The 21,107-nt window shown below is 36.1% G+C and overlaps 1 protein-coding gene across 1 annotated transcript in view; it reads right to left on the bottom strand.

Annotated features, from left to right (window-relative positions):
• The window catches only part of ARHGAP5 (Rho GTPase activating protein 5), a 49,850-nt gene that overhangs the window by 10,079 nt on the left and 18,664 nt on the right, over positions 1 to 21,107 (bottom strand). Inside the window, exon 4 of the mRNA XM_086613727.1 lies at positions 11,225 to 11,372. Coding sequence (XP_086469853.1) covers positions 11,225 to 11,372 — 148 coding nt within the window. The remainder of the gene's footprint in view (positions 1 to 11,224; positions 11,373 to 21,107) is intronic.

The raw sequence follows: 21,107 nt of genomic DNA, 5'->3' as shown, positions 1-21,107 counted from the left end.
ATTCATGATTTTTTAATTTCATGATGTAACACACTCCTATATGAGACAATCTTCTAACATACTTTCCCTTTTACCATTTACATTTTATAAACTTTGCATCCATTTCTCCTCACTACTTCTCTATGGTAAATTATCATGTCATTTACAAGTCCTTCTTTAAGGGGTGGGGGAAGAGAGGAAAAGAAGGGTGTTAGGAAGCAGAGGTTCTCCAGGCTTCTCATTATTACCTTGTTTTACTGTGTGTTATCAGGCATCATAATTACAGCAAACATTCCAGGTAAACAACATTAAAAACACACCTTTATTATGCACACACACACATATATACACACTGGTTGACTCCACTCCAGCAATTATGCTTCCTATCACATTGCTATCTTTTTTTCCCACAGCTACTCACTGAAAGTGTCCATCCTGCTAATCACACCATTACCCAAGATCTTTTTCTTTGTTAATTTAGAACCCATTAAGGAACACAAGCCGTTTATAGTTCCATAATTCTCCAAATTACCTTTATGGGTGCAAAATTATCTATATACCAGACCTCCGTAACAGTACATGGTTTTATCTAAAAATTCACAGATCTTAGAGCTTTATGAAATCTCTTGGCCTTTTACCATCACAGCCCAGTAATTGAATGCATTTTAGATTATCAGATCAATACATAACTCCTTTGTCACACCACAGTCACTGAGTGTACCTTTTAACTTACAAGAAACACTAGGAATCCTGTTACAAGGTTCAAAGTACAGAAAGCACTTAACTGCTTCATGCTGCTGGCAAATTTATATCAATTAATTTGATATCAACTCTTCTAATTCAATTCTTCCTTCTTAATGCTTCGACAATTCACATGTCTCTTTACTCACTGCATCAAGGCTATTTTAGTAAGCTTTTCTTCAACGAACTTCTATACCTACCATTTAGCTTTCCAAATACATAACCAAGAGTTTTCTCTTGTAAATATACGCCTAAAGAGTCCTTTAAAAAAGCCTGAGCCTCATTCACTGACATCCACAAAAAACACCAGGAGGTATAAATTGGTACGGGCAAACAGGGCAAAAAGTGGTTTCAATGATCCAATGGTTTCCACAGCTGGAAGGGGTTTCAAACCTGTCTTCAACAGAATGCCCCGAATGTGCTATCACAGGTGGAAACACTTTGCATTCCTCTTCCACAAGTTGTAAATAAAGAAACACAAAAAATCACTGGTAGATAAGAACTAGCTAGGATCGAGATTCTCTTTGTTTAGTATGGGAGAATTCTCAGTTGGAGACCCTACAGCCCTAGGGCATTCTGTGTGTTAGCCAACAACTATTCAATTTATTTCTGCACAAAAGGAACTGAATGTGCTGCAATAGCATTTTCTGAGAAGTCTGATCCAGTCACTGCTTAGTAGGAGTGTTTAAACCTTAAATACTTGAAGAACTAGGCTGCTCTGGAGATAGAGATATTCTATTGCAGTATCTGAGCTTTTTGGAAGGCATCTTCCAAAACCAGCTAAGTGCTGCAATTCTGAATTAAGCTAACTAAATTTGTCTTTTAAATTCCTCAAGTAAAAATAATTTTTTTTTGCTTGTATATTCCAGAAAGTAACACTTCATGAAACAGTTGATCAACTTATTATACTGTTTCTCTAAGGCACACAAGGAGACAGTTTAATCTGTTTATGTGCATACACACAGCTAGAAGTATGAAAGTACAATTTTTAAGACAGACTTCAATTCTCTCTGTTGTTTTTAAATTATCCAACCGGGTCTTTGCAATGCTTGTTACATCAAGATCTTCATCAAGTATAAGACACTTGAGTTCACTAGTTCTGGCTTTTAAACTTCTTGGTTATCTATAATGTATATCCATATTGAGAGAGAGAAGGCACGCAACATTTATTTTTTCTTGATGGCTTTTTAAAAATTCAGTTCCTTCATCTGCAAGTGTGTTGATTTTTTCAGAATTCTTATCTATGCTCTTATCCTGCTTCCCTTCTGGCTCTGCTGTAATTTTCAAGATATCCTTACTGGACACAACAGCTGTTGTAATATTATATATCAGAATCATCTGATTTATTTGCTTCTGTGCCCTGCTAGCTTTACTGCATCTTTAGGTTTAAAGAATTAGATTTTCCTTATTTCACATCACAATAGCCTGTATTTACTTCAAGACAGAGCTCATCTCCTTTGTCTAGAATATTCCTTTTTCAATGTACTTCCTAGTGCCTAATAAATTCTCTTATTGTGCCTTCTTTCGTGCTGTCGGTTGTGACCAGGGTTACATCCTATCTAACTTGAACTTCACATGGAGTTCAAAGCATTTTAAAGAAAATGAGCAAGGTGGATCTCCACATACACGCATGCTTAGTTTGTAGGACACTTCCATTCTTCAGCACCAACATATTTCACAACTCTTGGTTCTTCCATAGAACATACTAACTTCAGCACAAGGGCAGACCAAAGACTACCTGGTATAATATCCAGTTTCCACACTAGTAAGTAGTATATGCTTGAGGAGAGAGGTAGGAAGAGCAGGGAGGAAGGCAATTTTTTTGTAGTATATCGTCTTACCTTCCTGCAAATGGTAGCTTATATAGGCTTTTGCATAAGGTTTTTTAATAGACTCTTGGGGATTTATCCTCACTCCTCTAAGTCATTTACTTGTGGTCTTTACAACAACCCACAGCAAATACAGTTTTGTAATTCAGGAATGTACATCACGAAAGCACACTGGGTTTATGCTCAGTACCTGAAGTTTTAATTAAATCTTTTTTTCTTGATTGGCAAGAAGCAGTAACTTCTCTACTCTTTCCCAGCACCAGTTCTTTCAAATTTATATCATTTCCCTCAGAAATTTTCTCAGCTAATCAATTCAGTCCCTCTTTATCCAAGAGTTACTGTTATTGTCATACGCAGTATCTTTTCCAATTCTTTTCTACTCTAAGACAGACTGACCTGAATTGTAAGCAGTATTCAAACTGTGTGTATACCAGGGAATTACAGAATAGCATGATTTTTCCCCGTATCACTCACTCTCATAATTCTCTTAATTCTTTTTGCTTGCTTGATAGCACATACTGAGAGTTGAAGATTTAGACAGCTGCCTATGATGATTTTAAAGGCTTTTCCTGAGTGACAACAGCAATACTAATATTTAGCCTGCTGAAAAGTCACACAGTATCTGCCAACTTGACATCCATAGCCAGGTTCCACTATCACTGTTCTGTCTTTGTTCATGAACGCATGCCACCTAATCACAGCAAGTCTGTCTCTCCCCAGTTCTACTACTTCCCCTGCAGTGACCACATGAACTTTTCAGGAATCATTCCCCACTACAACAGCTGAGACTATGATTCCCACACTTACCTTTGTAAACTCTGTGATCTATATGATTCCATAACTTTATTCCACAGACCAACCTGGTGTACTTCTCAACCCCTATGCTACTCAGACTACACAGGACTAAAGGAACCGCCACCTTACTGATCCAGAGTGGTCATTTCTATGTACACCTAGAATACATGTAATTATAAAGCAAAGAATCCAAACTCTTTCCAAGTAGGAGTCTAGAACTAAATTTACTTACACAAAATACATTTTAAATTCTACATTTAATGTGTTCTTATCTGTGCATATCAACACTGGCATTTAAAAATCCATGACATTCAATTCACACACTGAAAACTAGAACCAAAAATAAGTGTCTTACTGCTTCTCATAATAAAATAATTTTCAGAATATTGAACTGTTCAATAAAAGTAAGCAACGTAAGAAAATAAGCCGTATTTTTAGAAATACTCAAAAAATAAGTTCTCATCCAATGCTGAATTAACATTTCCATAATTTACATTAATCAATTATTAAACAAGATCTCAATCATTTTATGAAGTGTCACTCAATCACATATTTCACAGCCTGCTTGTTTCGAAAAAAGAATAAAAGACTTCAATTAATATGACATGATAAACATGCCTAGAAAAAGGTAGGTGCATTCTTCATTAAAAACGAGTGATATCTGAAGATACGCTGATTTTCCAGATATATTAGCTGGTTGGTCACTTTGGGCCTGGAGAAAGCTAAGGGAATAAGAGTAGCAGCATAAGTACTGTAAGTGCTCTGCAAAAGATACTGACATCTTGGTCCTGTCTGCATTGTTCAGGAATCCTTCACATAATTCTCATGATGTTTCCTTTGAAGAGATACCTTAATTGGCAATACAGCTGAAGTGCACAACATGTGTTTATGAATATTTCAAAACATATTTGTTTACAGTTTTCAGTGACTCTCACACACTAATAAATTAACACATGTGCTCCTCCTCCATCCATCTGGTAGTCCGTCTTCCATTTGGAGAAACAACCGATGCCTGTTTTCCCCTCCTCTTGAGTTTGGACAGGGTTTCCTCCCTGTTGATTAATTCCAAAGTTGCCAAACAAACTACTGTACGTAATTACTGAAATCTATTATATGCCTATTTTGAAGTGATTACCTAAGAGATCCTCAGAAGGTCATCTAGTCCAACCTCCTGCGCAAACGAGGGTCAACGCTGAATTCAGATTGGATTGCTTATCTAAATCTGATCTTGAATATCTCCAAGGACGGAAAGCACACAATCTGTTTGGGCAACCTAAATCAGCACTTCAATAATCCTCAGAGCAAGAGTTTTTCTTTCTTTCTAGTTAGAACCTCGTATTTTAATGATCATTGTCTCTAAACCTCTTGCCATGTACTTCAGTACTTTAGCCTGGCTGCACCTTCTCAGTAACTTCCTCATAGGCATGGGAATCCACTTTTAGGTATCTCCTCAGCCCTTCCCTCTCGAAGCTGAACAGACCCATAGGTCAGGAGCTCCAGCCCCTGACTCTTCTGTTAGACTCAGTCAAGTTTGTCAACACCTTTCTTGAAGTATTTCAGATGAGGTCTAACAAGTGCAGAGTAAAAATGAATAATCACTTCTGTTGCTGTAGTGGCTACGCTCCTGTTGGGACAGTCCAATACAGAAGGTATCATTAGCAGGATGCACTACTGACTCATACTCCGCCTGTTCTCCCCCAGATCCTTTTCAGCAGCATTGCTACCCAGCCAGTCAAGTCCTCAGCATGTAACACTGCAGTGGTTTAGTCCTTGCAATTCTAGTTGCAAGGAGAAATGAGAAGTGGCAGAGGCATACAGCAGAAGAGGATTACGAGCTGTTACACTGTGTTGTGAAACTCAGCATGCTGTGTCTCATACACCCAGCTGAGGGGGACGTCACTCTCGTCCCGCTCTGTTCTCCCTGTCCAACAGAACCGGCTCCTAAAAGCCTCTAGCTCTCCCAAGCACTTGGAATAAAAGGGGAGATAATCCATCTTGAATTTCTGACTTTTGCAGCCGCTGTGAATACATTTCAATTATTTACCAGCTTTTTTACTCCAACAGGTGCTGCTAACTCATTTTCTTTGCCTATTTCTACCTAATCCTCATTCTCTGGAGACAAACTTTGTATTATCTGTATTTTCAATGTTAAAATCTGGCCTCATGGCAGATTCAGTGTAATAGACTTGGGTATAACTTAGATGGGAGGGAAATTCACAGAGGAAAGATTATTTTACTCTAACTACCCCTGAAATTGTAAATTTAACAGCATTACAAAAAAGTATGAATTTCAAAAGCCGTAACTACTGTACATATACTAAGTACACAGTTTTTAATTTCACCTATAGCTCTCCACAGAGGCCATGTGAGACATTAAATGAGATGTGGCTCTGTCAAACTCTTTCTTCCTTCTTTATTCAATTCCTTGTCTCGCATAAATTGAGGAACTAAATTATTAAAATATGTATTATTCTAATAAGCTTCTCTTCCCTCAATTGTTTGATGTAGAATTAACACTATATTAATGCTATCAGTTTTCTATGAAGTATGGAATCTAAAATTTATAATCTTGTCAATAAAGTACATGAATATCAATATTCTGCAAATACTTTAAAAAAATTCAAAACGAAAAAAGCTCCATATTAAAATACTGCTATTATTATTAGAGTTGAATACAGTCAAGAGCTAAATTTATTAAATGGCAAAACTGTGCTAGTATTTGTAATATGAACTTGATGCCTCCTTCCTTAGAAACAGAATGAAATCTAATTTATACCAAACTTTTCACCAATGCATAATGATGCATACAAAAAGTAATTCCAAAACAACAATAAAAGCATACTAAAGTATTTAAAAAAACTTCATGCGTTACTACTATCACTTAGCATGAGTAACTTTAGCCCAAATTATTATAAGTTTGGGAAAGCTAAAAATAATCAACAGTATGTGTTGAATAGCACACAAATAGTACTTGAAATTAAATTGGTGGCATGTAAAACAGCATAAAAATGTTACTAACAAAACACTTGAGCTGCAAACTTGCCACAAACATGTACACTTTTACACTTAAAAAAATTAGTCAATAGATATTTTTACATGGTATTGCACTATGGAATTCAAATCATATCAACATTTTCTTGATCTGAAACATTAAATTAGCCTTCAGAAATCTGTGTTCCTCCCTCTCAAACAAAACTATGAGAGTATCAGAATATCCTCCATACACTCTACATGATAATTCTTAGAGAAATACAGAATTCATGCTATTAATACAGTTGAACAGTTGAGCTTCAAAAACTACCTCAATTCTGCTGCCTACATTTAGAAAAAATGAGTTGTACTAAAAAAAGTAGTGGTCTACATTCAATAGAATTTTTTTTCAAAATTAACAGTTCATTTTTTTTCTAGCATATCTTATCATAGCACCATTACCTCTATACACAGTCACTACAATCTTCTTAAAAATCAAAACTGAACTCTAGTTTCCCTGACAAATACATTTCCATAGATCTAAGTTTGCAGAAAAAACAATACACCTTAAAAGTTTATTTCAAGTGATGTAACAAAATAAGCTTCTATTCAGTCCATCAGGAGAAAGCAACAAGACACACCAGAACAACTGTATCACCAAAATCTTTTGCAAGTTCGTAACTGAAAATAACTACCACTGTCAAAAAGTCAATCTAAGTAGCTGCCCTCAAAAACAAGTTACATACTGATCTGCAAATGCGACAGAGGTAGAAGGATATAAACATCAGCAGCTTATACATCATGCTATGTCACTAATGATAGAAAAACATTTATATGATCTGTAAAAGGTTACAGACAAGATCACAGTATTTTTACCAGAAAATAAGTTTTCCTGAAAAAGTTACACATTTATATTGACATTCAGTGGAACACTTCATAATTCACCATTATCAAGTTACTCACCTGAAAGACAAAAATTCTTTTGATCATCTTGTTCAATGAACCAACAAGAAAGAATTCTGACAACCAACCAAAAGATTACCCTTCCTGCTATAATTACAGTGAATTCAAAAATGCAAGGCTTGGATAGAGAAAAGGTTTTCCTATCATCATGGACAATGTGTAAACACACAAGCAAAGTTTGTTTATGATACTTAGCCAAGTTTTCCTCATTCCTTATTCAGAAGTGACCGTGTTACTGAATTTAAGATATTCTTACATGTTACTGCAAAAATTTTTTCTTAATCAATAGGTTCCAACAAGACAAAGTATTATGGGCTATTACTGCTTTGTACTATTAGTATAAACAACAGGACACACTGCTGCTAAAACAGAGGTTCTGATACATACTTACTACTCATTAGGTTTAGATCTGCTCAAGTATTAATCATTTGCTTCCTCAGTTTATACTTCCAATACTATCAAAAAGATTCCAATGGGATTCAAGCGCTAGATTATGTTTCAAAAACAGCTATTAGTTGACTCCAAGCTAAAGCTGTCCAGAATAAAATTTCTTGTTGCAAAATATCAAACTAAATAGGAACACATGGAAAATACCTATATCTGTACACCCTGACTTAGGATCCCTTATCTGTACCAGATCTTTCTTTACCCTGACGGGATCCATATGGCTCCTTCAAAAGAAAAATCTGTTGATTTATAAAAGACTAGAACTTTTCAGCTCCTAGATTTACTTCAGTTTTTCCAAATTGTTCCTCTTCTACTGATTCACACTTTTTCTTTTTCTTTTTTGTGAGGATATTCCAGAACAGTATGGTAAAACAAAAAGCTGATACTGTTTTCTGCATGCGCTCAATTCTTTCAGGTTTATGGTGGAGCAAGAATCTTCAAAGACACTTTCTGATATTATCTTATCTAAGCAAAACAAAACAGAGAAAACTGTTTTTCTCACTGCTTATTTTCTAGCCTCAGTCACAATTTAGACAAGTGGATACAAAGTACCATCTTGTATAATTTCATGAGGCAGAGACAGGGAACACTAAATATTAAGATTAGCCTTTTGATTTGAAATTAATCATATCTTTGCAAAAAAAACTGCCATTCAGCCACAATGCAAATTACGTGTGGTAATACAAAGGGAAGGAGCTGAAATCCATGAAAGTACCTTAAAAATGAAAGCTAAACAAATACATCCTCTGTAAGAGAAATTAATTGATTGATTAGCTTCATTCAAGAAGAGTTTGAAAAGACTGTGCTTCTTAATTAAAGAGACAATGATAATAAACACTGGCATTCAGTTCGGTTAGTACTGATAGTCGGCTGACTTGCTAAGAGACAGCTGAAGTACTGGATGACTCCCCAGGGCCAAGTAGCTGATCCAATAGCTTTACCAAATGGGAATGGTATCATTCTGGACTCCAGCCTGAACCCAATAGATCCTGACTTGCCTTCTGCAGACTGATCATCTCCAAAACTATATTTGTGGAATTTTCACTCGGACAGTTCCAAAGTCAGTGATGTGACTTTATCTCAGTACAGGATTTGAAGGCAATGCAAGTGAACATTCTCTTCTCAAAAGCAACAAATATCTTCTATCAGAACACTGCTTGAAACTCAAATACCTACAGAATATTAACCCAATATAAAAATAATACACACCAAAAATAAAACTCCAGCAGCCAAGTATGGAAGTTGAAAAGAACAACCAAAGCTACTTACACAGAATCCAGCGTAGGAGAAAGAAAAGAGTAATACAGATCAAAAGTAGAGGTTTTGTTACATCTTGACTCACTACTGTTTCCACAGCCACAAACAAAGCATGCAGATGGCACAATGTTTGTCCAGCTTACACATATGGCCAGAATTAAAATTCTCCAGCTTTCAGTAGCTGCATAGCAGCATCCCAGGACGAACTAAGATATACTCAACCAGCTAAAGGAAAAGCAGTACCTCCTGAGCCACCACTTTTGAGGATCCCGTCGCATTGTGAACACAGCAGCAGCTTAACTAAACATCTTATTCTTCAAAAATTGGTCATTAGAGGAGAATAAAAGTGTTAAATCTTATGGGTGCTTGTGTTATTTGATGATTATGAGAAAAAACCCACAATGAATCATGTTCCCACACTACTACAGTTCTCTCTCTCACCCCACAAGGTGGTGAAAATCCTTTGGAAGGAAATACTAGACTTTCTTTTGAAAGGCTACCACAAAACCAACAGATATCAGACAACATTACTTTTAAGCAAATGCAATTTTCTTTAGGTCTGGATTTATAATTTTGTTGTTTGAAAGCATTCTTACAAAGTTAAACATGCTCAAATTTAAGGTATTACTTCTAGATTCTACAAACTCTTCAAAAAGTCATTTGATCTTCAGCAGTGGTGAATGTCTGTTTTATATATCTATACATAGTAGCTGTATGTAGCCATTTTTAAAGAATGCAAATTCAGACAGTGACTCATCCATAAAATGATGTTGGTTTGCTTTGGGTTTTGGGGGGGTTTTGCTACATATAAAAGCAAACAAAATATATATTAAACTGCCTATACCACTCTGTTACTCCTTACCCTTCCTCCTCCTTCCCCATTTTTCCTGGGTGAAGTGGGGAAAGCAAATCAAGAGGGAGGAAAATACAGCACTTGCCTTTAGGCAAGGAATCAATAGGAGGTAAAGGTTAAAGACAAATTTATACTAACAACTCTTAACTCCCAAAAGATCAGTGCCTGTGGTTTCACCTAACTTTTTTGATTGCAATAATGCAGTATATAAGTCTTCGAAAACAGCTGCTAGGCTCATCACCTGTAGTAGTTCTTCTGGAAACACTACTCTTACAGACAGCAGTAAAACTGAATTTTAGTTTAAGAAAGAAAACCTTTGTTTTACTCTTGCTAAAACTGTTACTGTCATCTTATGGACAAAACTGTATTACAGAACTAAGAAAATGTTGGAAAAAGGTGCTGTTTTACTTTTTTAAACGATATCGAGCTGCAGACACTCATCAAAAATGGTCCTGCCTATGTTTCAGCTTCAGTCAGTCAGTTTCACGCTCTCATTTGCTTCAAATATAGCAATATAGCATTTATGCAAACTTCAGAGCAAGCAAGATCTACACACTAAGCAAAAACTGGTGCTCACCGTCTTTAAAAACAAAAAAGATAAAAGCAAACAAAACCCAACCACAGGTCACTCCCAAATCTCAAAACAACGCCCTACTCCTAAACGTAGTCTTCTGTTGGACCGGCAAGATCATCCTACTTGCCTCATGGTCACACAGTAAACAGGCTGAAAGCAGGGACAAACTCACAACCAGGGAGCCAGGAAGAAAGGAGAGAGAGAAAACCATACTGTGAAATTTCACCCTAGTGCAAACACATATATATTAATATCTTACATTAGGCTGGAAATCTGCAAGTTAAACAAATTGCTTAACGTTTTTCATGTAGAATTATACAATATTTAGAAAATAAATGTTTCTGTCCCTGTAACAAGTTAAAATGCAAAAATAGGATTACCAGCAAAATAAAGCAAGCAAGCTGACGAATTAAGCCATACCAAGTACCTGTTTTCTGCAATGGGAAGAAGTGGATTTCAGAGCTTTTTAATACATGAAGTAAAATACAGTGGCAACAGTGAGACATGCAAGACTGGAATGCCATTGGCTTAAAAGTCAATTGGCATCAGAAAGTGACGTAAGTTTTTTAAATTACAGGAAATAAATGTTAAACCTCAAATGTTTGTCAAAAAGAAATTAAATAGTTGTGTAAATAAAGTCAAAATACATACAAAGCATACAATTTCAGAGAACATATTCTATTTTTTAAATGTGTTTTTCTCATAATAAATTATTTCTAGGATAAAATTCTAAAAATACTTCAAAACAGAAAATGAGAGGCTTTACTCATTATGCAAAGTGGAAAAGTCTTTCCTCCATGAGTTCTCCTATCTTACCTGTATCTTCAATGAATTGCACACATTTTTCAACAAACAGAGGTATCGGTTTCTCAGGCGTAACCAGATCCTGTAGGGGCATCCCAAAGTAATTACTTTCCCAGTTTCTACGGATTGGAGGATTCAATGTCTTAGGTTTCTTCTTCAGCTACAACAAAACAAAGTTATTTAAGTAATATTCAAGTAATATTTTAACTAGCTCATATTGTAACCATTCAGTAAAAACCAACAGATCATACATCTATAAGACATTAAAATTCCTCTATGGCAAACTTATTTTTATTAAGTGTACTTTTAAAACAGTATACATTAGATAAAAAACACTCGAATAACTTCTAACAGATTTGGTCATTTTTGTATCACATGAGGAACAGGATGACCCAATGCACCAGTAACTGAAATACTACAGAAAGAAAAATAAACACACTACTTATTTAGAGTGCTATGACAAGTCTTTACACGTTAACTTTCAGCACCACTCATAAAGGTGCTTCACATTTGAATCACACCTCTATAGAAGTTTTTAGGATAAGATCATTAAGTGTCATGTCACATGAAAACTGAATGTCTTCTGTATGCGTCTTATTAAAGATATCAATTAATCTTTATATTGCAACTATGCGAGGAACGTGATGATGTAGAACGTGTAGCAATCTCAGAGTTAGAGGTGCAGGCATTCTTATTGCGCAGGATTGCTTTGTTACAGGCAGAGGATTTTAGCCAAAAGGAGGTTTGCATCCAATCAAACCTAATGCGTTGATGAGTTTCATATGAAACTTTCTTGCTTGTTTTGATGCCCTGTGCCCCTCCCAGTATGGGACTTCCATCAGTTCAAATAATAAATCCCCTTTGGATGATTACAACAATTATATTGTATCAGATATCATGTTTCATATCTGAATGTTGATGAAAATATTTAGATATGACCATATAAAGTGGTCAATCGATTGGCTGTACAGTGGCAAACTGAATGGGGAAACTGAATGAACACCACCATTAAAAGCTAGCATTTTAACTTTTAAGTTTATATACAGTAAGAAGTTAGTTAAAAAGCAGTTACATTTTCATATAAAAGCTCTTCAGTCAACATCTGATAGTACAAAATAAAGGAAAAATAAAAAGCACAGATTTAAATTTAATGATGAGGTTTTCTAAATTTTATAATTAATAATAAAACTACATCTCAAGTAACTATTAAGACAAAACACCTCTCATTTCTATGTTTTACACCTAGAAAAGTCTTGAGAGGTTAACTTCTAGACTTTTGTACCATCAAATTTACTTAATCAGTTCTTACAGACTACTTAGAACTTCAAGTTAGCAAGGTACATTTTCATGACTGACTTGCTCACTGAGGATTAATGAGCTGAAGTTAAACTCTATAGGGCAAAGCAGAAACTACAGCCTAAAGAACATTTATTTCTCCAACCGTCACTCTATAGCACCTGTGGAACTTATCCAGCACATGATAAAAAAAAAAGTTAATCAAAACCTTTCAATAAACTAATTAAATAAGTAAGGCTTTTTATGTGGAATGTCTCTTTGTAAGACAGCTTGTGCTTCTTGAAATCAGCAGCAGAGTACCCGTAATTGATCACAGTAATGGAAGACTAACAAAAAACTGGGCTTATCTTTCAAATTAGAGATTTCTATACAAGGTTTGGCACTTATAATTTAGAAAGAGGGAACATTTATTAGAGAGTTCTTCAAAACACCAGAAGGAAAGTGCTCTCCAGCAGTTCATTTCTAAGTTTTACATTAACTGAAAATTTGATAAAAAGTTTAGGAAAAAGTGCTTCAGATAAAACTTTAGGATAAACTTTCATGACTAAAGCAGACAACATCTGAAAGCATTATTTTCAACTGTCAACTCTTTGCATAACTTTTATTCATCTTGGATAAGATAGTGATGGTTGAACCTGCATGCACCTTCAGATTAGAATCAGCTTTTTCTTCCTCCTCACTGTGACTGTCCCCTGCTTTGAAGTCCCCAGTACTCAAGCCAGTTTATAGGTCATTTTCTCTTTAGTGGCAAAACAGTATTTATTCAGGTAACAAATGTATCCAGTTCTGACCAGCAGCAGCTAAAAGGGCCAAGCTGAAGCTAGAGAACACGTGAAACTCAGTGAAAACATTTTGTCAAATGTTGAATGAAAGATCATTTTAGAGACACATACATTAACAAAGTTAAAAAAGCAAAAACAAATTAAATTTTTTTTTCCAAGGTGTTAAGTGCACATCCCCACCATCTGAGAACACAAAGAGCAGCACTTGGACTGTGTATTTCAGAACCAGCAGATAGAAAAAGACTCTGTGTGTCTCTCTGATTAAGACATAGTATTAGCATAACATTATTAAATATAAACAAACTTTGTTGGTGTGGGTGGAAAGCAGTCTGTTTAATGGAATAATAAACTATGATTTTACAGAATTTTTATGACTATTATAATAGTAATGAATATTATCTGTGTAGAATACCTAGAAATAGTATAAAATATCAAATACATCTGCAAAGCCAGAATAAAGAATGTTTTTCCCTAATAACTGTTCTGCGTTTAGAAGAATGAGATTATACACTCAAAAAAAGCAGAAATGTTTCTTAGATGAAATGTCTACCTGAAACAATCAGTTCAATCTCCAATCTGTAAAGTGAGAATTTGTCTAAAGAATTTAAAGAAGAATAAAAGAATAAAGTAAAAAAAGAAAACAAAAAACACCCCAAAGTCCTTTTCAAGCTGATTTAGAAGTAGAGTAAGGAGAGAAGATGACTGCTGCAGGGCTTTTCCATAAACATGAAATTAGGATTTCACAAGGCAGAAAAAGTTACAATAATAATTTTATCAGCTATTTCCCATTATGTATCATTATGTATTTTCTCTCCCCCCTGTCCAATATTTATTGAAATCTCTCATTATTTCCTTTTCTTTTGGGCCATGCGAGTGAGTAAACTCTCCAATGACAGCACAGATCAAGTCTTCCTTGAAATAACACTATCTGCACAACTTTTACAAACAAAAACTTCTGCAAATTAACAATAAAACTTTAAGGTATTAAAAACACACCATGTTTTTTCCAAATTTGAGACTTCCATACTTTAAGTTGCATGTCTAGACTTCTTAAGCAGAGAACTTGTTCTGAACAAAAAGGCATGTTACAGTGCAAAAGACCTGATCTTTGTTAGATGATCAGCTGACTTCAGGACAAAAATATAGGTCTTATTTCTAACAAAAATGAGCTTTAGTGAAAGCTTTTTTTAAAACCTTGTTCCCCACTCAGAAAACAGCAGCTTTTCTGATCCAACAGTCCTATCATGGAACTTTTACATCTAGCAGTCAAGATACTGAATATCTAAGTTCTTCTGTGTAAAGTTAACCTTAAAAGTCCTCTAATGGAAAAGTATTTAAACAAAAACATTGTTAAACATTAAATTATTAATTCATTTAAAGAGCATCTGAAAAAGGTGAATCATTTCTAAATTCCTAGATTTTGCCATGGGTATTTTCAGCTCAATAGATCTACCCAATACACCTACTCCTCATGATACAGGAGCCACCTGATGCTGCATACAGTGAGCACTAATCTAGGCACAGTCAAAGACAATTTTCTATGCTTCTTCTACATGGTAATAAAAAAGGACTAACAGGCACCAAGTTAGAGAAGACAAGAACCAGCACAAAAGTTTTTGTTAGTTAACCCTAGCAAAAAGCTCATTATTTGACACACCACTGTTTCATGTTAGTAATTAAAACAAGCGCAACACCGTAAAGCTGAAATCCTTAGTTTTCATATAAATCTGTTTTTTTATGACTGGTTGCTGTAATAACATTGACCCTTCCAGCATGGGTGTCACCACTTGCTTTTTGCCAAAGAAAACTTCTCTTCATATCCCAGCAGAGGTTAATGCAAAACCTCCAGCTGATCCTTATATATTTTGGCAAAAAAGCGTTTTAACTCTTGAGAATCCCACGCTTGCCTTGCACTGTCAATAACAAAAGTGTTTGCCTGCAATATTGCTTTAATTACAGTAGTTTAATCACTGAAACGCGTGTTGCAGAAGATTAGCTGAAGTCCTCTTAATAAAAGACAAGGTAAACATGAAAACACGTATTCTAGCATGGCACAGTATGCAATTCTTTATTTCAAAACTAGAAATATTATTATAAAAAGCATAAAACTGAAAATGTAGATTTAAAGTATACTCGAGATTAACCCTCTTGACTGTAGGTACCAGGGAACCAGCTAAGCAGCGCTCGTCGTCTAGGGAGAAACCAGGTGGAGATTTCAGCCAGCTGTGAGTCTTGAGAGTATAATGCACTTAAATACAACCTTTAGAAATTAACTCAGGAAACTAAAAACCCCACCCAAATCTATCTATCAAACCCCTCTACGGATGGGCTGCTTATTCTAGCAAGTCCTCTCTGCTCAAGAGGGGCTCCCCTTCTTTTTCTCCTCTCACTTCCATTCCACCAGAACTACCATCATTATTTATGTACCAAAGGGGAAATTCAGTCACTTCTACACCTCCCACACACTTCACTACTACTTTTAATACAAAGGAAATTTTCTGTCTGCTTCATTTGCAGTCAGCCCTAGGGTCATGGAGGGCAAAGTCAGTATTTTCAGGTCTATTAAAATACTTCATAAAACCATGTACCATGAACAGCATTCATTTTATAGGTTTAATAAAGTATTTGCAATCTCTAATTCATGGCTAGCTCATCAGAAATTATACAACATATGAATAATGCAGATGATGGTCCCTAACATGCTCTCTCTTTCTTCCTTCCCCTCATGCCTTCTGCCATTTTTAGTCTTCCAGCTTGCTACACCAAGTTTTAAAATACAGAGGCTCCAGAGGGCATATGGCTCCAAATATGTCTTTTAAGAGTGCTAAATTTGAGCAGATGAAAACTGGAAGTACAGGCTCAGGTATTTCCTATACTCCTCAGGAGAGAGAAGAAAAAAAAAAAATTAAAAAAATCACTGCACATTGCAGTGTGAAGGAGAAAGTACTTTGCTAAGTCAACCACTGAATTTACACAAGAAAAGCTGAACAAAAATGTAAGCTAATCTCCCACTTGCCACATGTTTACCGTAGTCTTATTAAAACTGAGATCAACACACATGGGCTATACAGTTCCTGACACTCTTGCAGTAATAGTTTCAACATAAAATCTCACACAGTTTTGAAATTATAATGAGAGCAAACAAGTTTAAACACAGAAAAATAGATATCAAACCTGTACTACTTATATTGTGCTCTAGAACGAGTCAGAGTAAGATACATGAGAATTCATCTAGATGATAGTGAATTTTTCTTGCTGAAATACTGACACAAGTTTTCAGATTAATTTAAATTAAAAGGCATCTTACAATCATCTTGCTTTAAAGGAAAATTGAAATAATGCAATTCACAACCTTCTTTGGAAGCAACGAGTGTTTGGAAACAAAGTTACAATGTATAATGTTTTAAAGTGCTGTTTTTCAGATTTAACACAGCTGGAAACTCCAGTCAACAGTGAAAATTTTTCAGATTTAAAAACTTTTAACAACGGCATGTCAAAGAATTATCATCAGTCAGTTAATTTACTATATTGTTTACAAGATCTCTGTAGTTAGGATTTGTTTTCAGAAGTACTCCAAATAATTTCTTTCCTAAAAAAACATGCAAGATACTCATATAATCTTATTCCTACTTCTACAATGTATTAAAAAAAATAATCCTTCTGTAACAAGGCAAGAAGCCTGCAAGAAGCCTGAATTTATTTCAAGATGAGGCTCTGCCTTTCCCTTTGTGTAAATTTATTTAGGATATTTGCTGTTCTTGATATGCTGGGGAAGATAAAAATGAAAACATCTATATTTCATAAGAAGGGGAAAAAATATACAACCTAAATTAGATGCTCATAGAATCACAGAATGGCTTGGGTTGGAACGAATCTTAAAGATTATCCGTTTCCAACCTCCCTGACATGGGCAGGGACACCTTCTACTTGACAAGGTTGCTCAAAGCCTCATCCAATCTGGCCTTGAACACTTCCAGGGATGGGGCATCCATAACTTCTCTGGGCAACCTGTGCCAGTGTTTCGCCACCCTCATTGTAAAAAAATTTGTCCTTAGATCTAATTTAAAACTACCCTCTTTCATTTTAAAGCCATTATCCTTTCTCCTATCACTACATGCCCTTGTAAAAAGTCCCCCTCCAGCTTTCTTGTAGGCCTCCTCTAGGTACTGGAAGGCTGCTAGAAGGTCTCCCTGGAGCCTTCACTTCTCCAAGCTAAACAACCCCAAGTCTCTCAGCCTGTCTTCCTAGGAGAGGTGCTCCAGCTCTCTGATCATCTTTGATCTTTGTGACCCCCCTCTGGATCCACTCCAATGTACAGCTCCATGTCCTTGTGTTGCAAACTCCAGAGCTGAATGCAGTATTCCAAGTGGAGTCTCACGAGAGCAGAGTAGAGGGGGAGAATCACCTCCCTCGACCTGCTGGCCACACTTCTTTGAATGCATCCCAGGATACTGTTGGCTTTCTGAGCTGCAAGCACATATTGTTGGCTCATGTTGAGCTTCTCACCAATGAACATCCCCAAGCCCTTCTCCTCAGGGCTGCTCTCAATCCATTCTCCACCCAGCCTATATTTGCGCTTGGGATTGCCCCAACCCATGTGCAGGACCTTGCACTTGGCCTTGTTCAACTTCATTAGGTTCGCACAGGCCCACCTCTCCAGCCTGTCAAGGTCCCTCTGGATGACATCCCTTCCCTCCAGCGTGTCAACCACACAGCTTGGTGTCGTCAGCAAACTTGCTGAGGGTGCGCTCGATCCCACTGTCCATGTCACCAACAAAGATGTTAAACAGCACCACACCCAGTACCGACCTCTAATGCTCAGATGCTCAAGATATCTTGAAGCATTCAAAGAGGTCTAAATTAGTTAAGTTTTTAATACTCATCAATTCCATAGTAAAGATAAATAATAAGGGTATTAATTGTAACTATATGAAATAGCTACAGGTTTCCAGGTCAGACAGGCTTCCTGCTGTACAGGGAATTACTAAATTAAGACAAGGGTCCTTTTGATTATTTAATGTAATAATAATAATAAATGAATAATCAAAATAGATAAATCAATAATAATTGATACGTATTTTTTAAAATATTTCTATCAAGTTTGTTTATACATGAGAACATGGTGAGAACTATGAAAAGCCATGGAGCACTGTGGTTTGAGCCTCACGTCAATGCATAAACTGCATGACAGTTGCAGCTTTAGAGTTATTGCACACACATGAAGAGGTTCCTCCTGTCTGAGATGCACAAAGGCTTCTTGCAGCAAGATCTTTATCCGCGAGGAATGTTCACAGCGCTTTCATGTTCTGAAATTTTCTGCATTTTCTCTCTGTCGCTCCATGTCTCCAAACTCATCGAGTTAAACTAAAGACAAAATTTATTATATAGTCTGCAAGGCTGCTGCTTTTAAAGAGACTAGTGTATACCAATGCACAATAATGTCCTATACTAGATCTTAGTGTTAAAGATTCTAATTGAGATAAGCACCTACTGGTAGTTCCCATTTACAATTTTTGAAAAAGAAAAGGAGATGAATGAGCACAGATCTCAGCTGGACAGGTCTGACTTGGCAAAGCAGAAACAGCTGAGTCAAAGTTGCCTATGAACACTGTATTCTATGCTTAGTTCCTCCAAGTTTGTGAACACTGATAAGGAAACAAATAATCAAACATAGAAAGCATATAGATATAGGAGAGAATTCACTGTGGAAAAAGAATTTAATCTGAGAGATACTTTGCATAGTAACAGCAGAAAGGACTAGGTGCTTTTTCATAAGAGAAACTTTTGCAGAAAAAGTTCCGTAAAGGAAAAAAAAAGCACGTCATAGCTTTACAAATACAGGCATACAACATGCACTTGAAAGCTTTCAAGCACAGTGTGCACACACAATTCCACACCAACTGGGCTAAAGAGTCCTATGACTCTGAAGCCAGTCTGCTTTCTTTTTTCTCCTTCTCTCCACTTCTTCATATGCTTCCCTACCAGAAAAAGTTTAACAGTTCACCTGTTAACAGCACACACAAGGCCATACAATAATTTTTTCAGAACATTTAGAAATATGGTAATAACATAAAATAGGATAAAGGTGCGTATATCGCAAGTTAGACTATGCTAGACTGATTAATCTCCATTGAAAACATGTATCCTTCCTACAGGCAAAGCAACTGCAATAAGCAGTTGGTTTTACCAATCTGGACTTTAGTAAGGCATTTGATGGTGGCATACAGGAAACTACTGTGGCAACTAGAGTAACAGAGACACGATGATATTCAATAACAAAAAGGACAAAGTCAGACTAAAGGAGAAATCATGCATTGGAATGTGCACATACTGTAACGTGCTATACAATAGGAGCGTGCAGGTACTATAACATACACGTACTATGTCTGTATGTATGTACTATATATGTGTGTGTATGTATCGTAATGTGCACGTACTATAAACAAGCTGTACTATACAGCAGGAAGTCATTAGCTGGAAATTACCAAGGACAAGAACAGGTCAAAGGTTCCCAAAGTGACTATAACTCCAGCTAAGAAAAAGTTGGGTGCAATCACACCACTGTGTCAGGTAGCAATTTCTAGTACACATAACAAACATTAAGTCTATATGATGCACTGCTATGACATTCTTTGCAATCCTATACACAGTTTCAGTCATCTTCATTCAAAAACATAAGTTCAGAGGGAACTACAAAAACTTTTTTTAATCTTCTAAAACTCAGGTCAAGAAGCAGCCATATTCTGTTCACCTGTTCGGAGGTGACAGACATCACAAAAAGAAAATACATTTCAGGAGAAAGGTTACCACAAGAAAAGCTGAAAACTGGAAATTGCAAGATTCCTCACCAATACAGAAAAAATAGAAGTTCTGGAGGAGTTTTACCAAACAGTGAAAATGTGAGGATAAAAGTTTTCAGAGAAATTATTTCTGTGGTAATTGAAAATAGACCTCAAGGATGGTTCTCCCAGTTCTGACTACCAGTATATGGAAATAAGATCTGAGAACACAAACACGGTGTTACGGACAACAAGAACGGGAAAATAATCCAGATCAAAGCACGCTTACTTAACTGTTCTCAGTTTTAAATTGTTTAATTTCCTTTGGTAGCAAGCAATGCTAGAGGACCTTGCAAGTAATGTTTCCTGCTCGCCACAAACTGTCATTGCTATACTTTCCACAGTAAAACATTTTAATTTATGCTTCTGAATAGCAACAAATAGAACAATTCGAAGTATTTACTTCTGCCTTTAGTAACGTGTTCACAATAGATTTTTTTAAAAAGTTTGGTACATGTGTTAGCAGGTCAGTCAAAATAACGCTGTTAATTTCAGCATTGTAAAAAGGAAATGTTGGTTTTCCTATTCTATTGTTTGCCAAAACTCCCTTCCTCCAAACAACCCATCCAGCTCTTGCCTTCTTCCCTTCATTTTTTTTAACCTGAATTCTACAATCACTCTACATCCATCCCCTGCCTCCCTGTATCTGTCCTACCGCCCATATATTCATATGATTTCATCTTGTAAGTTGGGAGACTGGAGTCTGAAAGCATCAGGACAGAACGAGCATCCTACAGCAAGTTCACATCTCTTTCTTTGAACACATTATCCTTCAATGTTTTCTTATTCTGCGCCTGCCTTTAAAACACTTTCCAGAACCCTCAAGGGCAAAGTAAATACCACTTTAAGAAACTTTCATTGTGTTTAACTTTAAGGTAATTGTCAGGAGGGGCGGGGGAGGAAGGGGGGTCAAACCCAAAAAATCCAAAACAAATGCACCTTAACATAATTTAAAAAAAAAATACTAAATGTAAAAAT

This window comes from Tauraco erythrolophus, chromosome 6, assembly GCF_009769465.1.
Source record: "Tauraco erythrolophus isolate bTauEry1 chromosome 6, bTauEry1.pri, whole genome shotgun sequence".
Taxonomy (NCBI): domain Eukaryota; kingdom Metazoa; phylum Chordata; class Aves; order Musophagiformes; family Musophagidae; genus Tauraco; species Tauraco erythrolophus.
The sequence above is the reverse complement of the archived record's forward strand: the minus strand, read 5'-3'. Positions and strand labels throughout refer to the sequence as shown.